The sequence below is a fragment of the Myxocyprinus asiaticus genome, chromosome 27 (genome assembly GCF_019703515.2).
Source record: "Myxocyprinus asiaticus isolate MX2 ecotype Aquarium Trade chromosome 27, UBuf_Myxa_2, whole genome shotgun sequence".
In the NCBI taxonomy this organism is placed as follows: domain Eukaryota; kingdom Metazoa; phylum Chordata; class Actinopteri; order Cypriniformes; family Catostomidae; genus Myxocyprinus; species Myxocyprinus asiaticus.
In genome coordinates, this window is record NC_059370.1 from 2,910,705 (window position 1) to 2,932,809 (window position 22,105).

Consider the following 22,105-nt stretch of genomic DNA (forward strand, 5'->3'; position numbering starts at 1 on the left):
TTGGACACTTTCACCCATGCATTTAGTTAATCATTGCTGACTAAGGGGGTTCACGTGACGCCATGCGAGAGGCAGACGTGTGAGACACGAGCTCTGCGAACTTTGCTAGTTTTTTTATTATTTTCATGTTATAATCCGGTGAGATTCGATACACCAAGTTACATACTTGCTCTTTGAGGTAAACATGGCAAAGAAGTCAAAATCCTCAGACTCTGGAGACATTAAAAGACACTTACGTGTTCAAGCTGAGGCCTCTGACGGGACTGCGGACCGGGGACTCGATTTGGAAAGCACGTTGGGAGATGAAATTCAGCATCAACTGTCCAACATCTCGGTAATGCTGACGAAGGTTGTTGCTGACTTGGAGGATCTCACTGTAATACGTCGATCAATTACACAGATGGAAACAAAATTTTCTGAGTTGTTTACAAGAGTGACAGAAGTTGAAAAATGAATCAATTATCTTGAGTCATCGGAAAGGGAATTATCCGCTAATCCACCCGCGTCCAAAACAGATTTGGAATTAATTTCGGAAAAACTGGAATATTTCGAAAACATGAGCTGAAGGAATAACATACGAATTGTTGGAATTCCTGAGCATGAAGATTGCAGAGATATGGTGAAATTCCTAGACGAACTTTTCCCGAGTCTGCTCGACATAACAGGCCACAAGCTGGAAATCGAGCGAGCTCACAGAGTCCCTGCTCGAAGATCTGGTGAGGGAGACAGGCCTCGATCCATTCTGGCCAAATTTCTGGAATCATCCGATAAAGATCTTGTGTTGCACCAGGCGAGGAGTAAAGGGAAGCTTTCTTGGAAGAACCATAAGATTTTCTTGTTCCCGGACTTTACGAATTCGACAAGAGAGAAACGTGATCGGTTCAGGGAATGCAAGAAAATCTTACACCAGCAGAAGATCACTTTTGCAATGATGTTCCCGGCCAAACTGAGAATAGAAACGAAGAATGGTCGCAAAATATTTACATGTCCAAAACAGGCACTCTCCTTCATAAAAACATTGGAGTAAGCCATTTGATGTTTCTTATATTGGTGGACTGACTCGCGGTTGAGAAACCCTATTATCTGAGGAAGCTGGGTGCCATTTTTGTTTCTTTTTGCGCTGGCTCCACTTGTTTTATGGCATGACTCCAAGAAACTTTTGCATTGACGGAAGATTTTTTTTTTTACACTGAAGTTCCTGGCCAGATCAAGAATGGACACTATGGATGACAGCAAAATATCTACATGCTCACATAAAGGATGTCCTTTATAAAGTTGACGGGCTGAGTAAGTTGTGGTGTTTTTTTTTTTTTTTTTTGTTTTTTGCACAGCCTCCGAGTTAGTTTGGCTCTTGATCATCCGAGGAACCGAGATGCCGGTTTTGTTTTTTGTGCTGCTCCGCCTAGCGGCTGGAGCTTGTTTTGTGGAAGTACACTACTTCGGGACAGTTGTGGTTAAATCTGTTCATTCTTTGTGCTTATGCCTCCTAGCAGAATGATTACCTCATCTGCTGCACTCATAACAGCCGGCGCACTGAACAATTGTTTGTCTGTCCGAGAAAACTGAACAGCTTTACATCACCTGGAGTTTATTTTGTAGAGGAACACACCTTCGAGGCAGTTCTGTGAATGAATCTACATGTTTTTTCTGTTATTCTGCCTAATGGCTGGGGTCTGTTTTACAAAGTATTTTCTGTTATGTAATTTCGCCTCACAAAATTTGTGCAGAAGCACCAGACTTGAATAATCCGATGGCAAAGTTGTCGCGGGGGTTCTCGAATGCGTTCATGGACTCTTTGAGTTTAGAGGGATTGTCACCGGTTGACGCTGTCGTGCGCGGGGTTAATGTGCACATTTTTCTTTTTTCTGTTTGTTTTGTTCGGGGGGAAGTTTGGGGTTTGATTGTTGCATTAATGGGGAATGTGGTCTGTGTAATCTTGTTTTTGACACACTCATTTTTTTATTTTTTTATTATATCAATATGTCAAATATTAATATGAATAATTTGTCTCTCTCCACATGGAATGTGAATGGGTTGGGGCACCCTATAAAAAGAAGGAAGGTTATTTCTTTTCTTAAACGTAAGAAATACGATATTGTGTTTCTTCAAGAAACACATCTTTCCCCACATGAAGCTGAAAAATTTGGTAAGATATGGGGTGGACATGTTTTCTTTAGTGCTGGTTCAAGTAAGAGCAGGGGAGTCATTACACTGATAAATAAGCATCTACAATTCAAATGACTCAAACATATTAAAGATAAATTAGGAAGCGTCATTGTTGTTTTAGGAGAAATTCAGGGGCAAAGGTTGATTTTGGCTAATATTTACGCACCTAACGTTGATGATCAGGGCTTTTTTATAGATCTTGATGGGATGTTGCAAGCTGTTGGCATCTCTCATGACATAATATTGGGAGGAGACTTTAATCTTTTGATGGACTCAGTCCTTGATCATAGTGAAGCAAAAGTGTGTAAGCCCCCTAGAGCAACATTGACGCTTCACAGGATTTGTAAAAATCTTGGTCTTGCAGATATCTGGTGACTTTTGAACCCATCTGGTTGGGATTATACATTTTTTTTCATCAGTTCATAAGATTTACTCTAGAATAGATTTTTTTTAATATCTAAGTCCCTCATTTCATCTGTTGTGGATTGCTCAATTGGAAACATTTTAGTCTCAGATCATGCCCTGGTGAATTTAGAAATGTTGCCACATACAGAGAAAAAGAAATCATATAGTTGGCGCTTTAATGTATCCCTTTTGCAAAATCCTGATTTCCAACAAATGTTAAAGACTGAAATCAGTGTTTATATGGAGACCAACTGGTCCTCAGTATCTTCTGTGAATGTGGCTTGGGAGGCACTTAAGGCGGTCCTTAGGGGTCGGATCATATAGTATGCCTCATTCATCAAAAAATCCAAAGCACGAGAACTCGTGGAGTTGGAAGGAAATATTAAAAGTGCCGAGGCAGAGCTGAAGCGCATGAACTGTATTCCAAAATTTAACTACCTGCTACAGTCTCTCCCGGTAGATGTCCACCTCTCTTATTTCAAGCACTTTGAAAGCATAGCGAAGTCTTTCATTTGGAATGGTAAAAGTTTATTTAAATTTAAATTTCAATAATTTACATAGGCCGACTGACAAAGGTGGGCTAGGCTTATCCAAGATTTCATTTTATTATTATGCATTCGGTCTCAGACATTTTGCTCATTGGTTGCTTCCACCTGAAAGAGCCCCTCCCTGGTTCTGCAGAACTTCTTGCCCCTATCTTGCCATTGCAATATCTTTCTACCAAGCTGCCCGGAGAACTAAATTCACATCCCATTATCTCACACATGCAGTTAGTGTGAACAAGGGTTTCCCGCATGCTCAATTCGAACATTTACCTGAACGTTGCCGCAAGTATTTGGTTAAATGCTAAACTGTGTATTAATAAGTCCCCTTTTTGCTGGACAGAATGAATTGAGAAGGGAGTTGCAACGCTGGGTGACCTGTATGAAAATGGAGAATTGAGATACTTTGAAAATATTACACACCGGTTTGGGATTCCCAGATCTCAATTCTTCTGGTACTTACAGCTGTGCCATCTACTTTGTACCATCTTTGGGTATAGTACACAGCCCCCTAAAGCTGCAGACACTCTTGAGATGGTACTAGTGGCTTTTGGAAAGGGTCACGAGGCTTCAGTGTACTATTCCTGGCTAATTCAGAGTCTAGGGGATGGGGTTTTGACATCTCTCAAGAAGTTATGGGAGAAAGACTTGAATTTAGTACTGGAGGATGAAGAATGGGGTAGGATTTTAAAAAAATGCCAAGTCTATGTCTAAGGATGCAAGGATGTCCCTCATTCAATTTAAGATTCTGCATAGTTTTTATTGGACTCCCTCTCGATTGCATAGGCTTGGTCTTAAAGATACACCCACCTGTTGGCGATGCCAATCAGAGGATGGGGACATAGCCCATGTTTTTTGGTATTGTACTAAGATTCAAGAGTTTTGGTCGAGGGTTCAGAGTTATGTCTGTGAGATCCTGAGCACTCAGATTTCATTCTGCCCCAGACTTTGTATTTTGGGTGATGGGGCAGGGGTTAACTTAGCGAACACACACATTAAAAACTGAGTCCTTACCAGTGTGATGATCGGCAGGAAAGTGATCCTTGGGGGATGGAAGTTGGCTGGTGCATCCTCATTTCATGAGTGGTGCACCGAATTGGGCACAGTGGCGGCCTTTGAAAAGATGTCGCATAGGTGGCTGGGCAGCTTGGGTGCCTTTGAGAAGAAGTGGGGCACTTATTTGGCCTTCTTGGAGGGTGCCAGGGAGGAACAGTGGAGAGGGACAGTTTAAATGGTGTGTATGTAATTAATTGATGTGTGGAACCCTTTTTCTTTTTTGTTGGGCAATTTTTTGTGTTTTTTTTTATGTCTGAGTATTTTTTTATGGACTGTCTGCTTGTATGTGTGTCTGTTATTATTCGGTGTCTGACCACTGGGATGTGTGTTAGGTGGGTGGTGGGGGGGGGTGGAGGAGGGAGGGAGTGGGGTATATTTTGTTGAAAATTGATTCCGTGTTTTCATGTGCTGTTTATGTTGATTTGAGTGTGGAATCAATAAAAATTGTTAATGACAAAAAATCATTGCTGACTAAGTATAGTACATTTCTACAATTGCATTGGTAACAGAAAACTAATGTGTTTAAATGCGTCCAGGACACTAAGTGTCAGTATGAGTCCAAAACGACATAAACAGAAAAGATGAAAAATTAGTGCACCTTTAAAGTCCCTAATGTGCTGAACTTCACCTGTGGTGACTCTGTCAGGACACATGTGTAAACTTGAGGGGATCTGACTTCATACATCCACTAAATTCACCTTGGTTCCAGTTGACTGAAAATCTTGCAAAAAATGGCAAGATGACAATCGCTTTGAAATTTTTAAATATGACTAAATACTTTTTGGGGCCACTATATGTTTTTAGTTTACCTAACCTAACCTTCTTTGAATCATGACTTGGATAGCTCTGCATGAATTTTTGATAAGCCATAATCTTTTCTCTCATCTCTGTCTCTTATCTAGCATACATTGAGGATCTGGCACGGAGCATGGAGCAGAGCAGGCGTCTTATTATCGTGTTGACCCCTGAGTTTGTGGCCCGCCGCGGTTGGAGCATCTTCCAGTTTGAGCCGCGGCTGCACAACATGCTGGTGACAGGCGAAATCAAAGTGATCATAATCGAATGCTCCGACCTACGCAACGTTATTAACTACCAGGAAATAGAAGACCTCAAGCACACCATTAGAGTGCTGTCTGTCATTAAATGGTGCGGCCCCAAAAGCAACCAACTCAAATCCAAGTTATGGAAGCAGGTGCTGTACGAAATGCCCGCTAAGAAAAAAGAGTTGTTGTCTCGGCGGCAAGTGTTGGACTCGGGTGAGCAGGGGCTCTTCGGTGACCTGCAGGCCGTATCAACGGTTGCCATGACTGCGACCTCAGCATCGTTGGCACCGGCTCATGTTGAAATACCAGACTATAACGAGCCGGCCCACCTGCAAATGCGACATTTCTGCCGCAGCTACGAATACGAGCTTCCCACCTCTGCCATCGCCACGCTTAACAGCCACCACATGTACTGCAATTTACCCATGACACTGATGAATGGACGGGTGATGCACAACAACATTGGAAAACCCAAGAAGGACATTCACTTAAACAGCACATTTGTACCGCTGTCCGGACAAGAACTTTCCAGTGATATCTGGTAGAACACCTCACAGCAATCACTGGCAGGGTTGGGGACAAATTCAGAATTTAAGAATTGGTTCCCTTTCAATTCATGAGTTGGAATTTGAATTGAACTGGCCACACACAACAGGAAGCTGAATCAGAACGGAGGTCACACAAGCTGTGAAGAGTAGAAAATAAAAAACAAACATAAAATTACCTAACTAATTTTGACTAATTGTGCTTATTTATTCTGTTAATTATGTCATATTTTTTCTCAACTGATATATTTCTCTAAACTTAATTTAATATGATCAAAACAATTAACACAGCCATAAAACGGAAATTAATGTATCATTTATAATATTGTAAAAATATTTTTACTTATGAATTAAAAACAAACATTTAGTGGAATTTCATTGATTATTAATATCAGCTCATGTTTTTTGGGAATACTCCATACAGTATGTTGTGCGTGATAACATGTTAATTGGAAATTCATATTGAAAAATGAAATGTTTTATTATAAATAGTTACACAGGTACTTTCTATGTATTTCTTTGAATTCCATTTTGATTCTACTTCCTTAAATTCAAATTTGATTGACAATTCTGCATCCTGTTTGCCAACTCTATTCAAATTCAGGAATTTATTTGGAATTTGAAAGGCATTCTCAATTCAATTCTGAATAGCACGCAACCTGGCCGCCCACCGGGCCAAATAGCTTTGCTGATTTGAACTTTTTTCTTCCTTTTCATTTGCATGATATCATCTAGTTAAGAGACAATACATAATGACATGATAGTTTATCTCTGTTTCTTCCTGTCTTTAACTACCTGTTAAATGTTTTCATACTTTGCTGAGACAGGCGAAGCACTACTGACATTGTTTTTCTACTTGAATTTCTTCTTTTTGGAGATATAAGTAAGAAAACACCTTGTATTTCATGCTCAAGGTATTCATACTATGTACAGTTTCATAATGATTTTTTTGAAACAGCCACATCTTTGAGTGAACGCACATTAAATGTTTTATTTCAGGAGATCAGATAATGACTTTGGTTGTTGCAGCACAATAATGTAAAGACACGTCTGCGCTGAGCTTTAAACAATATTATGTTCTATTTATGCAAATAAATATTCTTCAAATTTTAATAAGCACACTGAGATTGTTTGTAGCCAATTAGGAGAAAGTATTTAAATATTTGATACAGCTTATCATTTGCCTTATTTCCTGACAGCTCTGTTCTTTTCTGCCTCGAAATTATGTTTTGTTTGACGATGTTTTCCCAGAGCTTGCTTTTTCATAACATTAGTTGTTTATATGTTGTGTTTGGTATTTGATTCAGTGCTGCTAGTGATCAATATTTCACTTAGTTTTATCAAATACATTCATTTTATTTATCATATTTATTATATTTTCATTAGATTTATATGCCATGTTGCCCTCTCTTTCTCTTGTTTAAAGACATTAAAGATCACCCAAATGTGATTTAATCTTGTATCCTCATGACTAGGAACCATTTGACTCTTTAGATATGGTGATGTATGGGACTTGAATGAAAATGCTGAAGAGTATAATCTGTCTTTTATTGAATATTCCCCAACTGAGCAGCTAGTCTGATTCACAGGTTATTGTTTTTGAATGAGCAAATAATGTATTTGTAATATACATTGCAAAATAACCTTTGTTTATTATCAGACCATAATAATGAATAATACATGAATAATTAAGTGTGAGAGATGTCTTATTAATTTACAATAAAATATAAAACAACAACGCATTTCAGTCTGTAACTTATTTAAGGTTTTTGTACCCTGGGGGATTCAAACATTTAAGAGGCTAAGCAGATGAGCAGTGAGTTGTGAAATACTTATTACTGAAAAGTATGCTTTTTTTTTAAAAGAAAAAAAGTACTTAAATATTGAAAAGGGGGTGCCCGCAATACTGAGGACATTCAGCTTTGCATAAAGACTGGCATCTTAACACAATCTTTATGCCTTTGAGAAGTAAATTATTTTAATGTAAATTTCATGATTTCAAGCTATAACATTGAAAATAAAAGCAGCTGACACCTTTCAGGGATACCTTTATATGCTTGCCCTTTTAGGTTTAAATTACCTTGTTTTTAAATAGTAATTTTATTTTATTTAATGTATGTATTCACTCAGTTCCTTTGATTTATAGTATTTAAAGGTGCAATATTGTTAAAAAAAAAAAAAAAAAAAAAAAAAAATCTGAACGTGGCAATGTGTTTACGTTGTAATTTAAAGATAAAAACTTTAATGAATCAAAAAGTCAGGACATAGTTTTAGGCGAATATATAAATATGGCAGGTTTTGTTTTAAGCAGAGGAAGGGGCAGTTTTTTTTATTTTTTTATTTTTTTTACTTTCTACTCATGTTCCTGGTTTCCTGTTTGTCCTGCGAAATTACGAATTCTACTAAGGCGAAGGCTTGGCTCATGGATATTAATTAGATCATGTTGACGTTGATTGGCAACCTTTTTAGAAATTCTAGTCGCGTAACCTAATTAATATAAAGAAGCTGAGCTGTCACTGTAGAAAGATTGGTTAATTCGCCGCCTGTGCACCGCCCACTAGCCTACATCAGCAAATCAGTTACGACTACTGGGCGAGCGACCCGTTATGTAGTTAATATTCATAAGCCATTCCTTTGCTGTAGTAGGATTGATAAATCCGCTGTAGTAGAGCGAAAGATGGTCAGACATACTGTTCCTCAAACCATGATCAGTTAATAAACTGTGACTTTACTGAAGAAGCTCATTAAAATGGCGAGAGACTTTACTACAACAAGTTTGAGCAATATTGACCTCGCCTCTTTACGGGTAAGTGCTGGCAATTTCTTCTTTCAGTATTTTCGGTTTTCAGTAAAACATCTTTTCGGTTGTTCGAGGCTTCGTACAAAGTTTCGTCAACAAAAATAATGTTTCAATTGCGATACCCTAAATAAACTTTATAGTAAATATCATTTTAAAATGAGACTAGTCGTTAAACTCAGCTGTCATGGGTCATTTACATCTTTAAAAAAAATTAACTCTTAGATTCAGTTCAAAATAAAGCGTTTCAATTTTACATATTTACGTTTTCTTCATGTTTCCTTTACTTTCCGGTACTTTTGCTTTATGATCAGTGAATTACACTGTCACAGCTGTTTAAATGTTGCCTATTATTAGAGTAAAACATGGGCTGTGTCCCTTTTGTGTCGTCAGACAGTAGTCTCAAACCTTGTGTGCTCTCTATCCAGACTGCAGTTAATGTTATTATAATCTCACTCTCATCTCATTCTAGTGTATTTTTGGGCAAAATTGTCTCGAAACCTTAAACTGCCTATTGCCTACCTGGAAAACTTTTTGTGGGCATCATATTCTCAAGTCTAATTGATCTAATTTTTGGTCATTAAAGTCTCCAACCTAGCAGCCTACCTTGACAGACATTTTGGTTATAATTTCATACACTAGTATGCTGCCTACCTAGACAACATTGTAGGCATAATAGTCAGTATTAAACATCTAGTGAGCTGTTTACCTTGACTGAAGTTTTTGTTATTAATATCTCATACCTCATTATCTAATATTTCAAGTGGACAATTTACTCAATATAAAAGAGTAATTTGCCTTTAAAGTTTGCACTTATGACTCAATGCAGAAAATAAATTCATATTCTTGTTTGTTTCAGGATCCTGCAGGTATATTCGAGCTCATCGAGGTGGTGGGCAATGGGACATATGGGCAGGTTTATAAGGTATGTACTGGTGTATCTTTTAATTGCTTCGATAATTGGTCATCTTTTATACTTTGAAATTCAGGGTTCATACTTTGATATTTTATTTGCTTACGTGATAGTTCTGTGCATGTAGCTCAACAGAGGGCAAGAAAGGCCAGCTTTTGTTTTCAGTATCTCATAATGTTAATTATTTTTGGGAAAACTGCGCTAATAAAACCACCTACATGTGTTGTTTTGGTCTTTCACTTCCTCTTGAATGTCAGACCGTGTTTCACAAATATCAAGTGTCTTTAAAGAAAAAGTGTGATGTACACTGAAACATCCTGTGCTGTGGGATGTGTTGACACCTGCTCTGAGGGTTAAGACGTGTGTTTGATTCAGGTCAGGGTGGATCTGTAGCAGAAGTCACTATGAGTACAACAATATTCCTATTGTGGATCATCTTGAGAAATTAAAATGAGTGTGACGATTTCTTCTCTTATTTGCACTGCAAATCTCCTGAAACTCTGCAGTGAAAGCAGCACAGAGCGTCGTTTAAGAGTTCACTTTCCCCTTACGTCCCAGAATTCAACCCCTGAAAGACTATTTAAGGGGAACAGTAAATATAAATTATATTACAGCCGGTATGTGGAATTTTTCAAAGTTTAGCTTTCAGTGTTTGGCACTGTAATTGTTGTGATTGTTATGAGTGAGTTTAGTTTAGTAGAGTCATTGTGGAAGTGATCTCCATTGTATTTGCATATAGCACAGGAATGGCAGATTGGATTTATATCAAGGCACCTGGATGGCAGTATATGTTGCTCCAAAACATGTACATATCTTTCTGCATTATTTGTGCACTCACAGATGTGCAAGTTACCCATGCCATGGGCACTGACACAACCCCATACCTTGACACACACTGGCTTTTGGACCTGATTTTGATAACAGCTTGGATGGTCCTTTTAAATCAAATCAAAATCAAATCACTTTTATTGTCACACAGCCATATACACAAGTGCAGTGGTGTGTGAAATTCTTGGGTGCAGTTCCGAGCAACATAGCAGTCGTGACAGTGATGAGACATATACCAATTTACAATAACATCAAATTAACACAACACAATTTAAAATCTAATATATACATAATTACACACAACAATATACAAATAATAACATACACTGTACAGTATACAATACACACAATATAGATACACATTATTCAATAAAAAAATAAAGAAAATAATAATAAATAAATAATATATATATATATATATATATATATATATATATATATATATATATATATATATATATATATATATATATATATATAGTAGTATATACAGAATGTACAGTAGGTTGTATTGTACTGTATTGACATTCAGGCTGTCGGTTGATAGTTGTTAAGAGAGAATATAATATAATAATAATATAATTTATGACAGTCCGGTGTGAGATATAAGAGTAAGAGTAATAAAGTGCAGTGCTGATGTATTTGATCGTGGGAGATCAAGAGTTCAGAAGTCTGATTGCTTGGGGGAAGAAGCTGTCATGAAGTCAGCTGGTGCGGGTCCTGATGCTGCGATACCGCCTGCCTGATGGTAGCAGTGAGAACAGCCCATGGCTCGGGTGGCTGGAGTCTCTGATGATCCTCCGAGCTTTTTCACACACCGCCTGGTATATATGTCCTGGAGGGAGGGAATCTCACCTCTGATGATGTGTCTGGCAGTTCGCACCACCCTTTGCAGTGCTTTGCGGTTGTGGGCGGTGCTATTGCCATACCAGGCGGAGATGCAGCCAGTCAGGACGCTCTCTACAGTGCAGGTGTAGAACCGTGTGAGGATGTGGCAGTTCATTCCAAACATCCTCAGCCGTCTCAGGAAGAAGAGGCGCTGATGAGCCTTCTTCACAACGACTTCAGTGTGGATGGACCATGTGAGTTCCTCAGTGATGTAGACACCCAGGAACTTGAAGCTGTTGACTCTCTCCACTAGTGCTCCATTGATGGTGATGGGACTGTGTTCTCTGTCTTTTCTTCTGAATTCCACCACAAGCTCCTTTGTCTTACTGACGTTGAGGGAGAGGTTGTGCTCCTGACACCAGTGTGTCAGAGTGTGCACCTTCTCTCTGTAGGCTGTTTCATCATTGTCAGTGATCAGACCTACCACCGTTGTGTCATCAGCAAACTTAATGATGGCATTGGAGCTATGTGTTGCCACACAGTCATGTGTGTACAAGGAATACAAGAGTGGGCTGAGAACACAGCCCTGTGGGGCTCCAGTGTTGAGGGTCAGTGATGAGGAGATGTTGCTGCCTATTCTAACCACCTGGCGTCTGCTTGACAGGAAGTCCAGGATCCAGCTGCACAGCGAGCTGTTTAAGCCCAGAGTCCGGAGTTTCTCATCTAGCTTGGAGGGCACTATGGTGTTGAATGCTGAGCTGTAGTCTACAAACAGCATTCTCACATAAGTGTTCTTTTTTTCCAGGTGGGAGAGAGCAGTGTGCATTGTAGATGCAATGGCATCATCAGTGGAGCGGTTGTTGCGGTAAGCAAACTGCAATGGGTCTAGAGAGAGAGGCAGCACAGAGCAGATGTAATCTCTGATTAGTCTCTCAAAGCATTTGCTGATGATGGGGGTCAGAGCAACAGGACGCCAGTCATTTAAGCAAGTTATATTTGATAGCTTTGGAACAGGCACAATGGTGGATGTTTTAAAGCATGTGGGGACTACAGACAAAGAGAGGGAAAGGTTGAAAATTTCTGTAAAAACACCAGCCTGCTGGTTTGCGCACGCTCTGATGACGTGGCCCGGAATGCCATCTGGGCCTGCGGCTTTGCGGATATTCACCCGTCGGAAGGATCGGGTTGCATCCGCTACAGAGACGGAGAGTGAACTAACCTCTGTAGCTTCAGCCGCAAGAGCTCTCTCTGCGAGGGTGGTGTTATTTCCCTCAAAACGAGCATAAAAAGTATTTAGCTCATCCGGGAGAGAGGCAGCGGTGTTCATGGCGGAGTTTTTATTCCCTTGAAAGTCCGTGATGACGTTAATTCCCTGCCACATGCTTCTAGAGTTGGTGGTGTTAAACTGTCCTTCAATCTTGTTCCTGTACTGGCGTTTTGCTGTTCTGATAGTTTTTCGGAGGGCATAACTGGCTTGTTTATGCTCCTCCGCGTTCCCGGAATTGAAAGCGGAGGTCCGCACATTAAGTGCTGCGCGAACATCGCTATTTATCCATGGCTTCTGGTTCGGATAGATCTGTGTTGTTCTGGTCGGAACGACGTCCTCCATGCACTTTTTGATGAAACACATTACGCTATCAGCGTAAAGCTCGATGTCGTCACCAGAGGCGGACCGGAACATCTCCCAGTCCGTGTGATCAAAACAGTCCTGTAGCGTAGAGTCTGATTGGTCCGACCAGCACTGGATGGTTCTGAGGGTGGGTGCTTCCTGTTTCAGTTTCTGCCTGTAAGCGGGCAGGAGCAGAATGGAAGAGTGGTCCGATTTGCCAAATGGTGGGCGGGGGAGGGATTTGTAGCCATCCCGGAAGGGAGAGTAGCAATGGTCCAAAACCCGGTCCCCTCGTGTGTTGAAACTAATGTGCTGGTGGTATTTTGGTGCGACTGATTTGAAACTGGCTTTATTAAAGTCCCCGGTCACAATGAACGCGGCCTCAGGGTGCGCGGTTTCCTGCTCACTTATACTCCCATACAGTTCCTTGATTGCCTGGTCTGTGTCAGCTTGTGGGGGGATGTACACAGCTGTGATAATGACTGCTGTGAATTCCCTCGGTAGCCAGAATGGTCGACACAGAAGCATGAGAAATTCCAGATCAGGAGAGCAGAAAGACTTGATAGAATGTACGTTCCTCTGATCACACCAGGATTTGTTGATCAAAAAACATACACCACCACCTCTGCTTTTACCTGAGAGGTCTTTCGCTCTGTCCGCTCGGTGCACAGAGAACCCCGCGGGTTCAATGGCTGAGTCTGGAATCTCCGCAGACATCCAAGTTTCTGTTAGGCAGATAATGCAGCAGTCCCTCGTCTCTCATTGGAAAGAGATCCGCGCTTTCAGCTCGCAGAGCTTGTTGTCCAGTGACTGAAGATTTGCCAGTAGAATACTGGGTAGCGGGGGTCGATTTGCGCGGCGTCTTACTCTGATGAGAATGCCGGCTATGTTTCCCCTTTTCCTCCTGCGTTTCCGCGTCCAGACTGCCCAGGCAAAGGGCTCCGCTTGCGTGTTTGTAAACAGCGGGTCGGCATTGAGGAATTTGAAGTCCGGTTTACGGTGTGAAATTTGCTGAACCAATGTCCAAAAGTGTTTGTCTGTCGTAGACAATAAGGCAGACAACATCCAAGACAAAAAACATAAGAATTGTGAACAAAACAAACAAAACACTATCATGTTGTGTCGGAGCTTGCAACGCAGCAGCCATACTCGGCGCCATCTTGAGTCCTATTGAAATTCCTTGAGTCCTTGAGTCAAAATCCTTTTTTACTCTTTGGCCCGAAGAACACAACAACTGTTTTTTCAAAAAACATTTGAAATGTGGACTCATCGGACCACAAAACACGATTTCACTGTTCTACTTTCCATCTCAGATGAGGCTGAGCCCAGAGAATTCGTGGTGCTTCTGGACAGTGTTGATGTATGGCTTCTGTTTGATTAGTAAAGCCTTAAGTTGCATCTGTGGATGCAGCGGTGAATGGTGTTGACTAACAAAGGTTTACTGAAGTATTCTCAAGCCCATATCATGATATCCATTACAGATGAATGACAGTTTTTATTACTGAGGGATCGGAGATCACACGCATTCAGAAGTGATTTTCCACAATGGCCAAACCACATACTGCCTGGATAACAAGTGCAGGGCTGCATAAGCAGAGAGTGCGGATGCTAGATTGGCCTGCCCCCAGTCCTAAGTTGTCTCCAATTGAGAATGTGTGGTGCATTATGAAGCACAAAACACGGCAACGAAGGCCGTGCAGTTGCGTAACTGAAGACCTGGATAATGGATGAATGGGCAGAAATTCCACTTTTCTTACAAAAGCAAGCCGCGACCACAACGTTGCCATGGTCATGTTCTCGCAATGAGATCATGAACCATCCACAAACGCTGCCTCTGCGTGGGTCGCGCCCAGACGCGGAAGACAGCGATCATGACCATCCGAAGTTGAGAGATAACGACCGCAACCAGGAATAACACACAATCGGAAAGGCATCTTTAAAAAGACGTGTCTTTAAAAAGACGTTCCTTGTGTGCCGCTCTTTTAGAGAAATATATACTCTTTTAGAGGAAAAAAGCTCTTTCAGAAAATATACTCTCTTGTTTTCTGCCGAAGCGCCCAGGGGCGTTCTCTGCAGTGCACCAGTGCAGAGGAGGGAGAAGCCACTGAAATGCGCCATCAGATCCAGCAGAGGTGAATGAACAATAGAATTCAATTCAATGAGCATGACCGTTCGGCTCCGAAGAGAAAATCTGAATGAGTGGTTGCATACCAGCTCCTTTTATACCCGGATGTCCGGGGGAGTGGCATGCAAATACCACTCGCCAATTTTCATTGGCCTTTTATCAAAGACCAGAGGTGTCTCGGGCTCCCAAGAGTGACCCCTAGTGTCACTACATCGACACAACTTCGAGTGAGTGACAGATAGAGAACAGAAATCACCCAAATGGCCCTGATCAAAAGTTTATATACCCTTAAATGTTTGGCCTTGTTACAGACACACAAGGTGACACACACAGGTTTAAATGGCAGTTAAAGGTTAATTTCCCACACCTGTGGCTTTTTAAATTGAAATTTGTGTCTGTGTATAAATAATCAATGAGATTGTTAGCTCTCACGTGGATGCACTGAGCAGGCTAGATACTGAGCCATGGGGAGCAGAAAAGAACTGTCAAAAGACCTGCGTAACAAGGTAATGGAACTATATAAAGATGGAAAAGGATATAAAAAGATATCCAAAGCCTTGAAAATGCCAGTCAGTACTGTTCAATCACTTATTAAGAAGTGGAAAATTCAGGGATCTCTTGATCCAAGCCATGGTCAGATAGACCAAGAAAGAATTCAACCACAACTGCCAGAAGAATTGTTCAGGATACAAAGAAAAACCCACAGGTAACCTCAGGAGAAATACAGGCTGCTCTGGAAAAAGACGATGTGGTTGTTTCATGGAGCACAATACGACGATACTTGAACAAAAATGAGCTGCATGGTCGAGTTGCCAGAAAGAAGCCTTTACTGCGCCAATGCCACAAAAAAGCCCGGTTACAATATGCCCAACAACACCTTGACATGCTTCACAGCTTTTGGCACACTGTAATTTGGAGTGACGAGACCAAACTAGAGCATTATGGTCACAACCATAAGCGCTATGTTTGTAAAGAGGTCAACAAGGCCTATAGTGAAAAGAATACCATCTCCACTGTGAAGCATGGTGGTGGCTCACTGATGTTTTGGGGGTGTGTGAGCTCTAAAGGCACGGAGAATCTTGTGAAAATTGATGGCAAGATGAATGCAGCATGTTATCAGAAAATACTGGCAGACAATTTGCATTCTTCTGCACGAAAGCTGCGCATGGGACGCTCTTGGACTTTCCAGCACAACAGTGACGCTAAAGCACAAGGCCAAGTTGACCCTCCAGTGGTTACAGCTGAAAAAGGTGAAGGTTCTGGAGTGGCCATCACAGTCTCCTGACCTTAATATCATCGAGCCACTCTGGAGAGATCTCAAACATGCAGTTCTTGCAAGACAACCAAAGACTTTGCATGACTTGGAGGCATTTTGCCAAGACGAATGGGCAGCTATACCACCTGCAAGAATTTGGGGCCTCGTAGACAACTATTACAAAAGACTGCATGCTGTCATTGATGCTAAAGGGGGCAATACACAGTATCAAGAACTAAGGGTATGCAAACTTTTGAACAGGGGTCATTTCATTTTTGTCTTTGTTGCCATGTTTTGTTTATGATTGTGCCATTCTGTTATAACCTACAGTTGAATATGAATCCCATAAGAAATAAAAGAAATGTGTTTTGCCTGCTCACTCATGTTTTCTTTAAAAATGGTAAATTTTTACCACCAGGAGTGGTGGTGGCGGCGTAGTGGACTAAAGCACATAACTGATAATCAGAAGGTTGCTGGTTTGATACCCACAGCCATCACCATTGTGTCCTTGAGCAAGGCACTTAACTTCAGGTTGCTCCGGGGGAATTGTTGCTTTGGATAAAAGCATCTGCCAAATGCATAAATGTAATGTAAAATGGTACATATATTACCAATTCTCCAAGGGTATGCAAACTTTTGAGCACAACTGTATATTCTGGTGTCACTATTGCCCTCTGCTGGGCTGATTTTTTTTGTCCCACTCCATCCCTGATGAATCATTTTACTCTTTAGTACTCTTTAAGTTTTACAAGTAAAGGAACTGTTTTGCATATGTCCTAAAAGTAATAATAATAATTAGAAATTCAAACTGAACTTTTCATGATTCAGGATTTGTTCAAAGTTTTGAGTACAGAATCATGAATTCAGTACAGTAAATCAAACCAAATCCTTTATCATTTCAGTAAAAAAAAATAGTTTTTTTGTAAAATTTCGTTATATATCCGATTAATCAAAGAAATAATCGAACATTAATTGATCGTCAAAATAATTTAAGGATTGATGATCGATTAATGTTCAATTATTTCTTCTAACATATATATATATATATATATATATATATATATATAAACTAATTTCAAACATTTAAGCATACGCATTCAGATCAAAAGATTTTAAGATAATGAGAAACATTTCAGTCGTGTTTCAAAACTTTTGACCGGTAGTGTATATATATTCACAAGTAAAACATCAAATAATATGTTGTTGTAGTGCTTTCAATACAACACAAGGTGAATCGAATTTACAAATCATTCCTCTTTGTTTTTATTAGTATTTTCCATACTGTCCCAACATTTTTGGAACTGGGCTTATATAGGAGAGATAATGTGATAACACCCCTGATACTGATACTTAGTAGTCATTTGTATAGTTTAGATCTGCATTCTAGTTCTGCATTCGGAGATGTTATTACACACCTAATCACACTCTTGTATCATAATGGTTGTTTTCACTCATGAAGTAACACTTTCAATCACTTCTGTAGTGTGCTTTACCACATCTTCAAAGATTCTCGTAGTAATGGTGGTGAATTAAGCTGGAAATGATGAAAGAAACATCACATCTACTCACATGTTCAGTAAAACTTTAGCCTAAAATTAATATTTTCTGTGCCGCTAGCTTCACCAAATGGAATTACAAAATATAATTGATATTTTTAATCCAACAATATCCACCTGCAGAGCCACCATTTTCAGTGCAGAAGCACCAGGGCAGCAGTCATCAGGTGGAAGTAAGGGGCAGATATATGCCTTGCTATTTTCATGTTAATGTTTTATTCAAATGCAATTTAAAACGCATTGTAGTGTGAGATTTTGCGTTCTTTGTTTATGTTATGTCTTTATCACTGAAAAACACATTGGATCCGAGTCTAGTGGACATGACGCTCCCTAAATGCTGGATGCATGGGTTCCTTAACACCAACTAGTCAATTATGACAATGTGTCTGTTCCAAAACCTAGTGAGCTGCCTTTATAGCCGGGTATGAAATTAACTCTTTTTCCCACCAGTAGGCATGTGACGGTATCAAATTTTTATGTCACAATAATTGCTGTAGCTTTTATCATGGTATACAGTATTATCACAGTATTGAATTACGTTACATAAACAGGTTGAACGATAAACAATCTTTATTGTTGTTCTTTAATAAAAAGTTTGATTACATTTTCAATACCAAACTGGCCTTTAAATTAACAGAAAACTAAGAAATTTGAAGAGAACCCTGAACGTTTAAAAAACTATCATCAACACCAAAGATGCATAGCCAAATATAACAATTAGTTGATGTCTTAATATTTAAATGGTCATTCTGCCATGGGGCCTCTGATCATTACAGATCAGTAAAGACCTTGTCTTGTTGAGGCTAATGTTAAAGTAAGGCTAGACTAATTTTATCGAGCCAGCTACTACACAGCAAAATCCCCAGTGTTAAATGTACACTCCTGGTGTTTATATGGTTCTCACAGTGTTAAAAACTAACACTGAAGCAGTGTTGAATCTACAGCAGATAATTAAATAAAGTAGATACACTCTCTGAGTGATGATTGATCATTAGTGATGACACCTGATGTTAACAAGCAGAATCTACTGAAGGAAAGAGAAACAACAAGAAAACAAGAGAACAAACCAGCACACACCACAACAATTAAATCTGTTTTACAGCCACACAACATTAGATGTACATCAACTGCAAATAAAATATGCTCTTGGACAACAAATTAAATGTCTCAACATTTCACAGGAGAAAGCTTGAAAATACTCAAAATACAACAATGCCATGTTCTATTATTATAAGTAACTTTGGGATTTTTTTTCATGTGTGCAAAAGATTAGGAGTTAATAAAGCTTTAGCTTCATTTAGTGTTGCTGATTTTGTGTTATTATTTATTGTATTTTTTATTTGAAGTCACCATTACGGTGATTAGTTTTATCTTTGGTTAGGCACTTGACCCTTCTTCTGGATTATCAAGTTCTTTTTTAACCAGTATAATAAGATTTCATCAAAACAAGTATAATTGTACTGTGATGAGAGAGAATATAATCAGCTGAAAGCAGGTTTTTTTTTAATTTTGAAAAGGGTCAGTTAGATGTGTGATACAATGATTTCATTTGATGGACACTCACTGTAAATAAAATTAAAGCTACATTATTCACACCAATAAATATGAAAGTCACTGCAACAGATATCTGTGAAGTTGAGCACATACTGCCAGTGAAAGATGCAACAGCTGCTTATGAAAAAAATAAATAAAACTTTTGCATAATTAGACATACAGACATCAACACTCAGCATACAAAACTCATCAGTGGTAACAATCAACAAACTCATTTTTAGATCCATGCCGCAATGCATGCTGGGTGCCATTGTTGAGTTGCGTATTATACAAACACCCATAATGCATTGCGGCATAAATCTGAAATTGATTTTGTTGATTGTCACCATTGATGAGTTTTGTATGCTGAGTCTTGATGTCTGTGTGTATCATTGACAGCATATAAATTATCTTTAAGAGACCGTTTCTGGTCACCTTATCACAGCATTGAATTCACCCTTTTTATTAAAGTTTTTCTAAAGTATTTCTGGAATTTTAAGATTTTATTTTTAATGATGAGATCCCACTTAAATGTACCAGCTAACATCCTGGAGGATTTTCTCTATCACAGTGTTTTACACTTGAACAGCACAACACTGCTCTGCATATAATCAAGTTTCAGGTATCTAACCAAAGAGAACAATAATCACCAAATTAAACAACAAAATGACATCAGCAACACTAAATAGAGACTAACCTCTATTAATTCTCAGTAAATAACTTTTGCAGACATATAAAAACAAACATCCTCACTCAACATATTGAAAGATTGTTGTCTAATAACATATTTTATTTGCAGTTGATGTACATCTAATGTTGTGTGGCTGTAAGACAGATTTAATTGTTGTGGTGTGTGCTGGTTTGTTCTCTTGTTTTCTTGTTCTTGTTGTTTCTCTTTCCTTCAGTAGATTCTGCTTGTTAACATCAGGTGTCATCACTAATGATCAATCATCACTCAGAGAGTGTATCTACTTTATTTATTTATCTGCTGTAGATTCAACACTGCTTCAGTTTTAGTTTTTAACACCAACGAGTGAGAACCATATAAACAACAGGAGTGTACATTTAACACTGGGGATTTTGATGTGTACATGTGTATTTCACCTGTAGCAACATTTGTTGACTTTTGCTTTGTTTGATAATGTATACAGCAATTAATAGCTTATTTTGAATTAAGCAATATTAAAAAAAGTAAACCTGCAGAGTTTTTTCCTCACTCTGTGGACATGTGAACTAACAAACAAACTAAAGAGCAGCTCCTGAAATGGTCTGAGGTCAGAAGTGGTTCTAGAGTCAGTGGATCTTTGAGGCTTAGCCCAGACCTTTGTGGATACGTACTGTATGGGGCCATCCTTTTCTGAAATATAAGAATAAAATACACTTTATAAATAATGTTTAAATGTTACATCTGTGAGAGGTGATTTATTTAGTAAATCTTAAAATATTAGGGCCTACTGAAACTAAGCTGAAAGGTCCCACAAACATTTGTCTCAGCCAAGATTGGCTCGAAATCAGAAGTAGAGTGATTTCAAACACTATGTACTTTAAAACATGATTAAAAAACACAATTTTTGTCCCTTGTAGCGTTCCGTAGTTCAACCCTATTATTGATTCGTCGTGTGTTTTAAGTTAGTTTAGAAGATAGCAGGCTGTAAATATGCTTAAATAGGTCATTATAAAAAATGCTTTTATATAGTTTGCGAGGTTCATAAGGTTAATCGTTTCTTAATAAAATACTTTCACAAATGTTCTGACTCATCACCTGAAGTTAGCAAATTCTTCGAGCACATCTGTTTATATTACTCTGCATCTTTTCGACGTAACTAAAAGATGATAAAATCATTCTGACTTTACTAAAAACATTCAGGGCTAAAGACCCGAGAGTCTAGCCCTAGCTTCGCCCATGAACTGTCTGAGATCATAGATTAAATTCTTGCAAACTTCTTTCAGACCACTGAAAGAGAAGAAAGAGTGAAAACTCTTCACATGTATATGAGCGGCAAAGCGCCACTGAACCTCTGAGCAACAAATATGATGCACATCGATGGATTTTCCCTCATCTGTTCTTCAAAATATAAACAAGTTTATCTCTTTAAGTGCAAATCTTTGTTTCTATACAGTGGCATGTCTTGACAAAAGTCACTGTGATACGTACAGGTTGTCCACCACAGGGGCGAGCAGATAAGCAAAATTACCCACCACTGTGCACGAAATATCCGCATTTGCTGTGCGGTGGGTGCTGCGGAGGCAGCATTTTAAGGCATCATATGCATGCTCCAGACACGAAGGCTGCTCAAAAAGGTGTCCAAAGCTTTAATTATGCTGCCTCGTAAGATATCTCATTTTGGCCAAATTCTTAGACAGCATCGCATGTATCCTTCCCTGGGTAGGCAATCCTAGAATGCACTGTGATGACCTTGGTGGAAAAATAAATAAAAGATGGCGGTCGGTAGGAATTTTTATTATATACTGATAATCCATTCAATATTGGAAAAAATAGAAATAGAAAAATTTATATTTTACCCAAAATGTGTATGCGCTGTGTATATTTATGCTCATTAGAGTATTGCGTCATTGCTCTTGCGTCACCTGTATTGCAATCAGTTGTGAGTGGAGTCTCCCATGTGCTGCACGTATTTAAACGTTGCCTGGATTTGCAGCCTATGAACGTACTGTTTCAAATCAATCTTTAAAAAGGCTCCATTTCAGTTAGGATGCTGCCAAAGAAGGGAGATGCATATATAGCAGGAGACAGCGAGGCAGCTCACTAGGTTTTGTAACAGACCCAGTATGTTGTTTTGGACATCCCTAAAAGAGACTAAAGGTTGTAAACACTACCACTCCCTTCTAAGATATGCTTGGGCTTTGTGTCCCCCTTTACGTTTGCTTAGTTAAGTCATATTC

The 22,105-nt window shown here is 39.3% G+C and overlaps 2 protein-coding genes across 5 annotated transcripts in view; both read left to right on the top strand.

The window, feature by feature from the left end:
* The window catches only part of LOC127418147 (X-linked interleukin-1 receptor accessory protein-like 2), a 514,339-nt gene extending 506,855 nt beyond the window's left edge, over window positions 1-7,484 (top strand). The window contains exon 11 of the mRNA XM_051658565.1: window positions 5,072-7,484. Within this exon, the coding sequence (XP_051514525.1) occupies window positions 5,072-5,757 (686 nt within the window). The 3' untranslated portion in view covers window positions 5,758-7,484. The remainder of the gene's footprint in view (window positions 1-5,071) is intronic.
* A 931-nt stretch (window positions 7,485-8,415) lies between these two features.
* LOC127418138 (misshapen-like kinase 1) overlaps window positions 8,416-22,105 on the top strand; it is a 144,623-nt gene continuing 130,933 nt past the window's right edge. For 2 of the 4 annotated variants that reach the window (XM_051658538.1, XM_051658540.1), the window contains exon 1: window positions 9,414-9,479. Coding sequence is in view for 2 of the 4 variants with exons in the window: in XM_051658535.1 (XP_051514495.1) it covers window positions 8,507-8,563; window positions 9,414-9,479 (123 nt within the window). In the remaining 2 variants the exon portion in view is untranslated. Of the gene's footprint in view, window positions 8,564-9,413; window positions 9,480-22,105 lie in introns of those variants that run through there. The other 2 variants (XM_051658535.1, XM_051658541.1) reach the window with 2 other exon arrangements.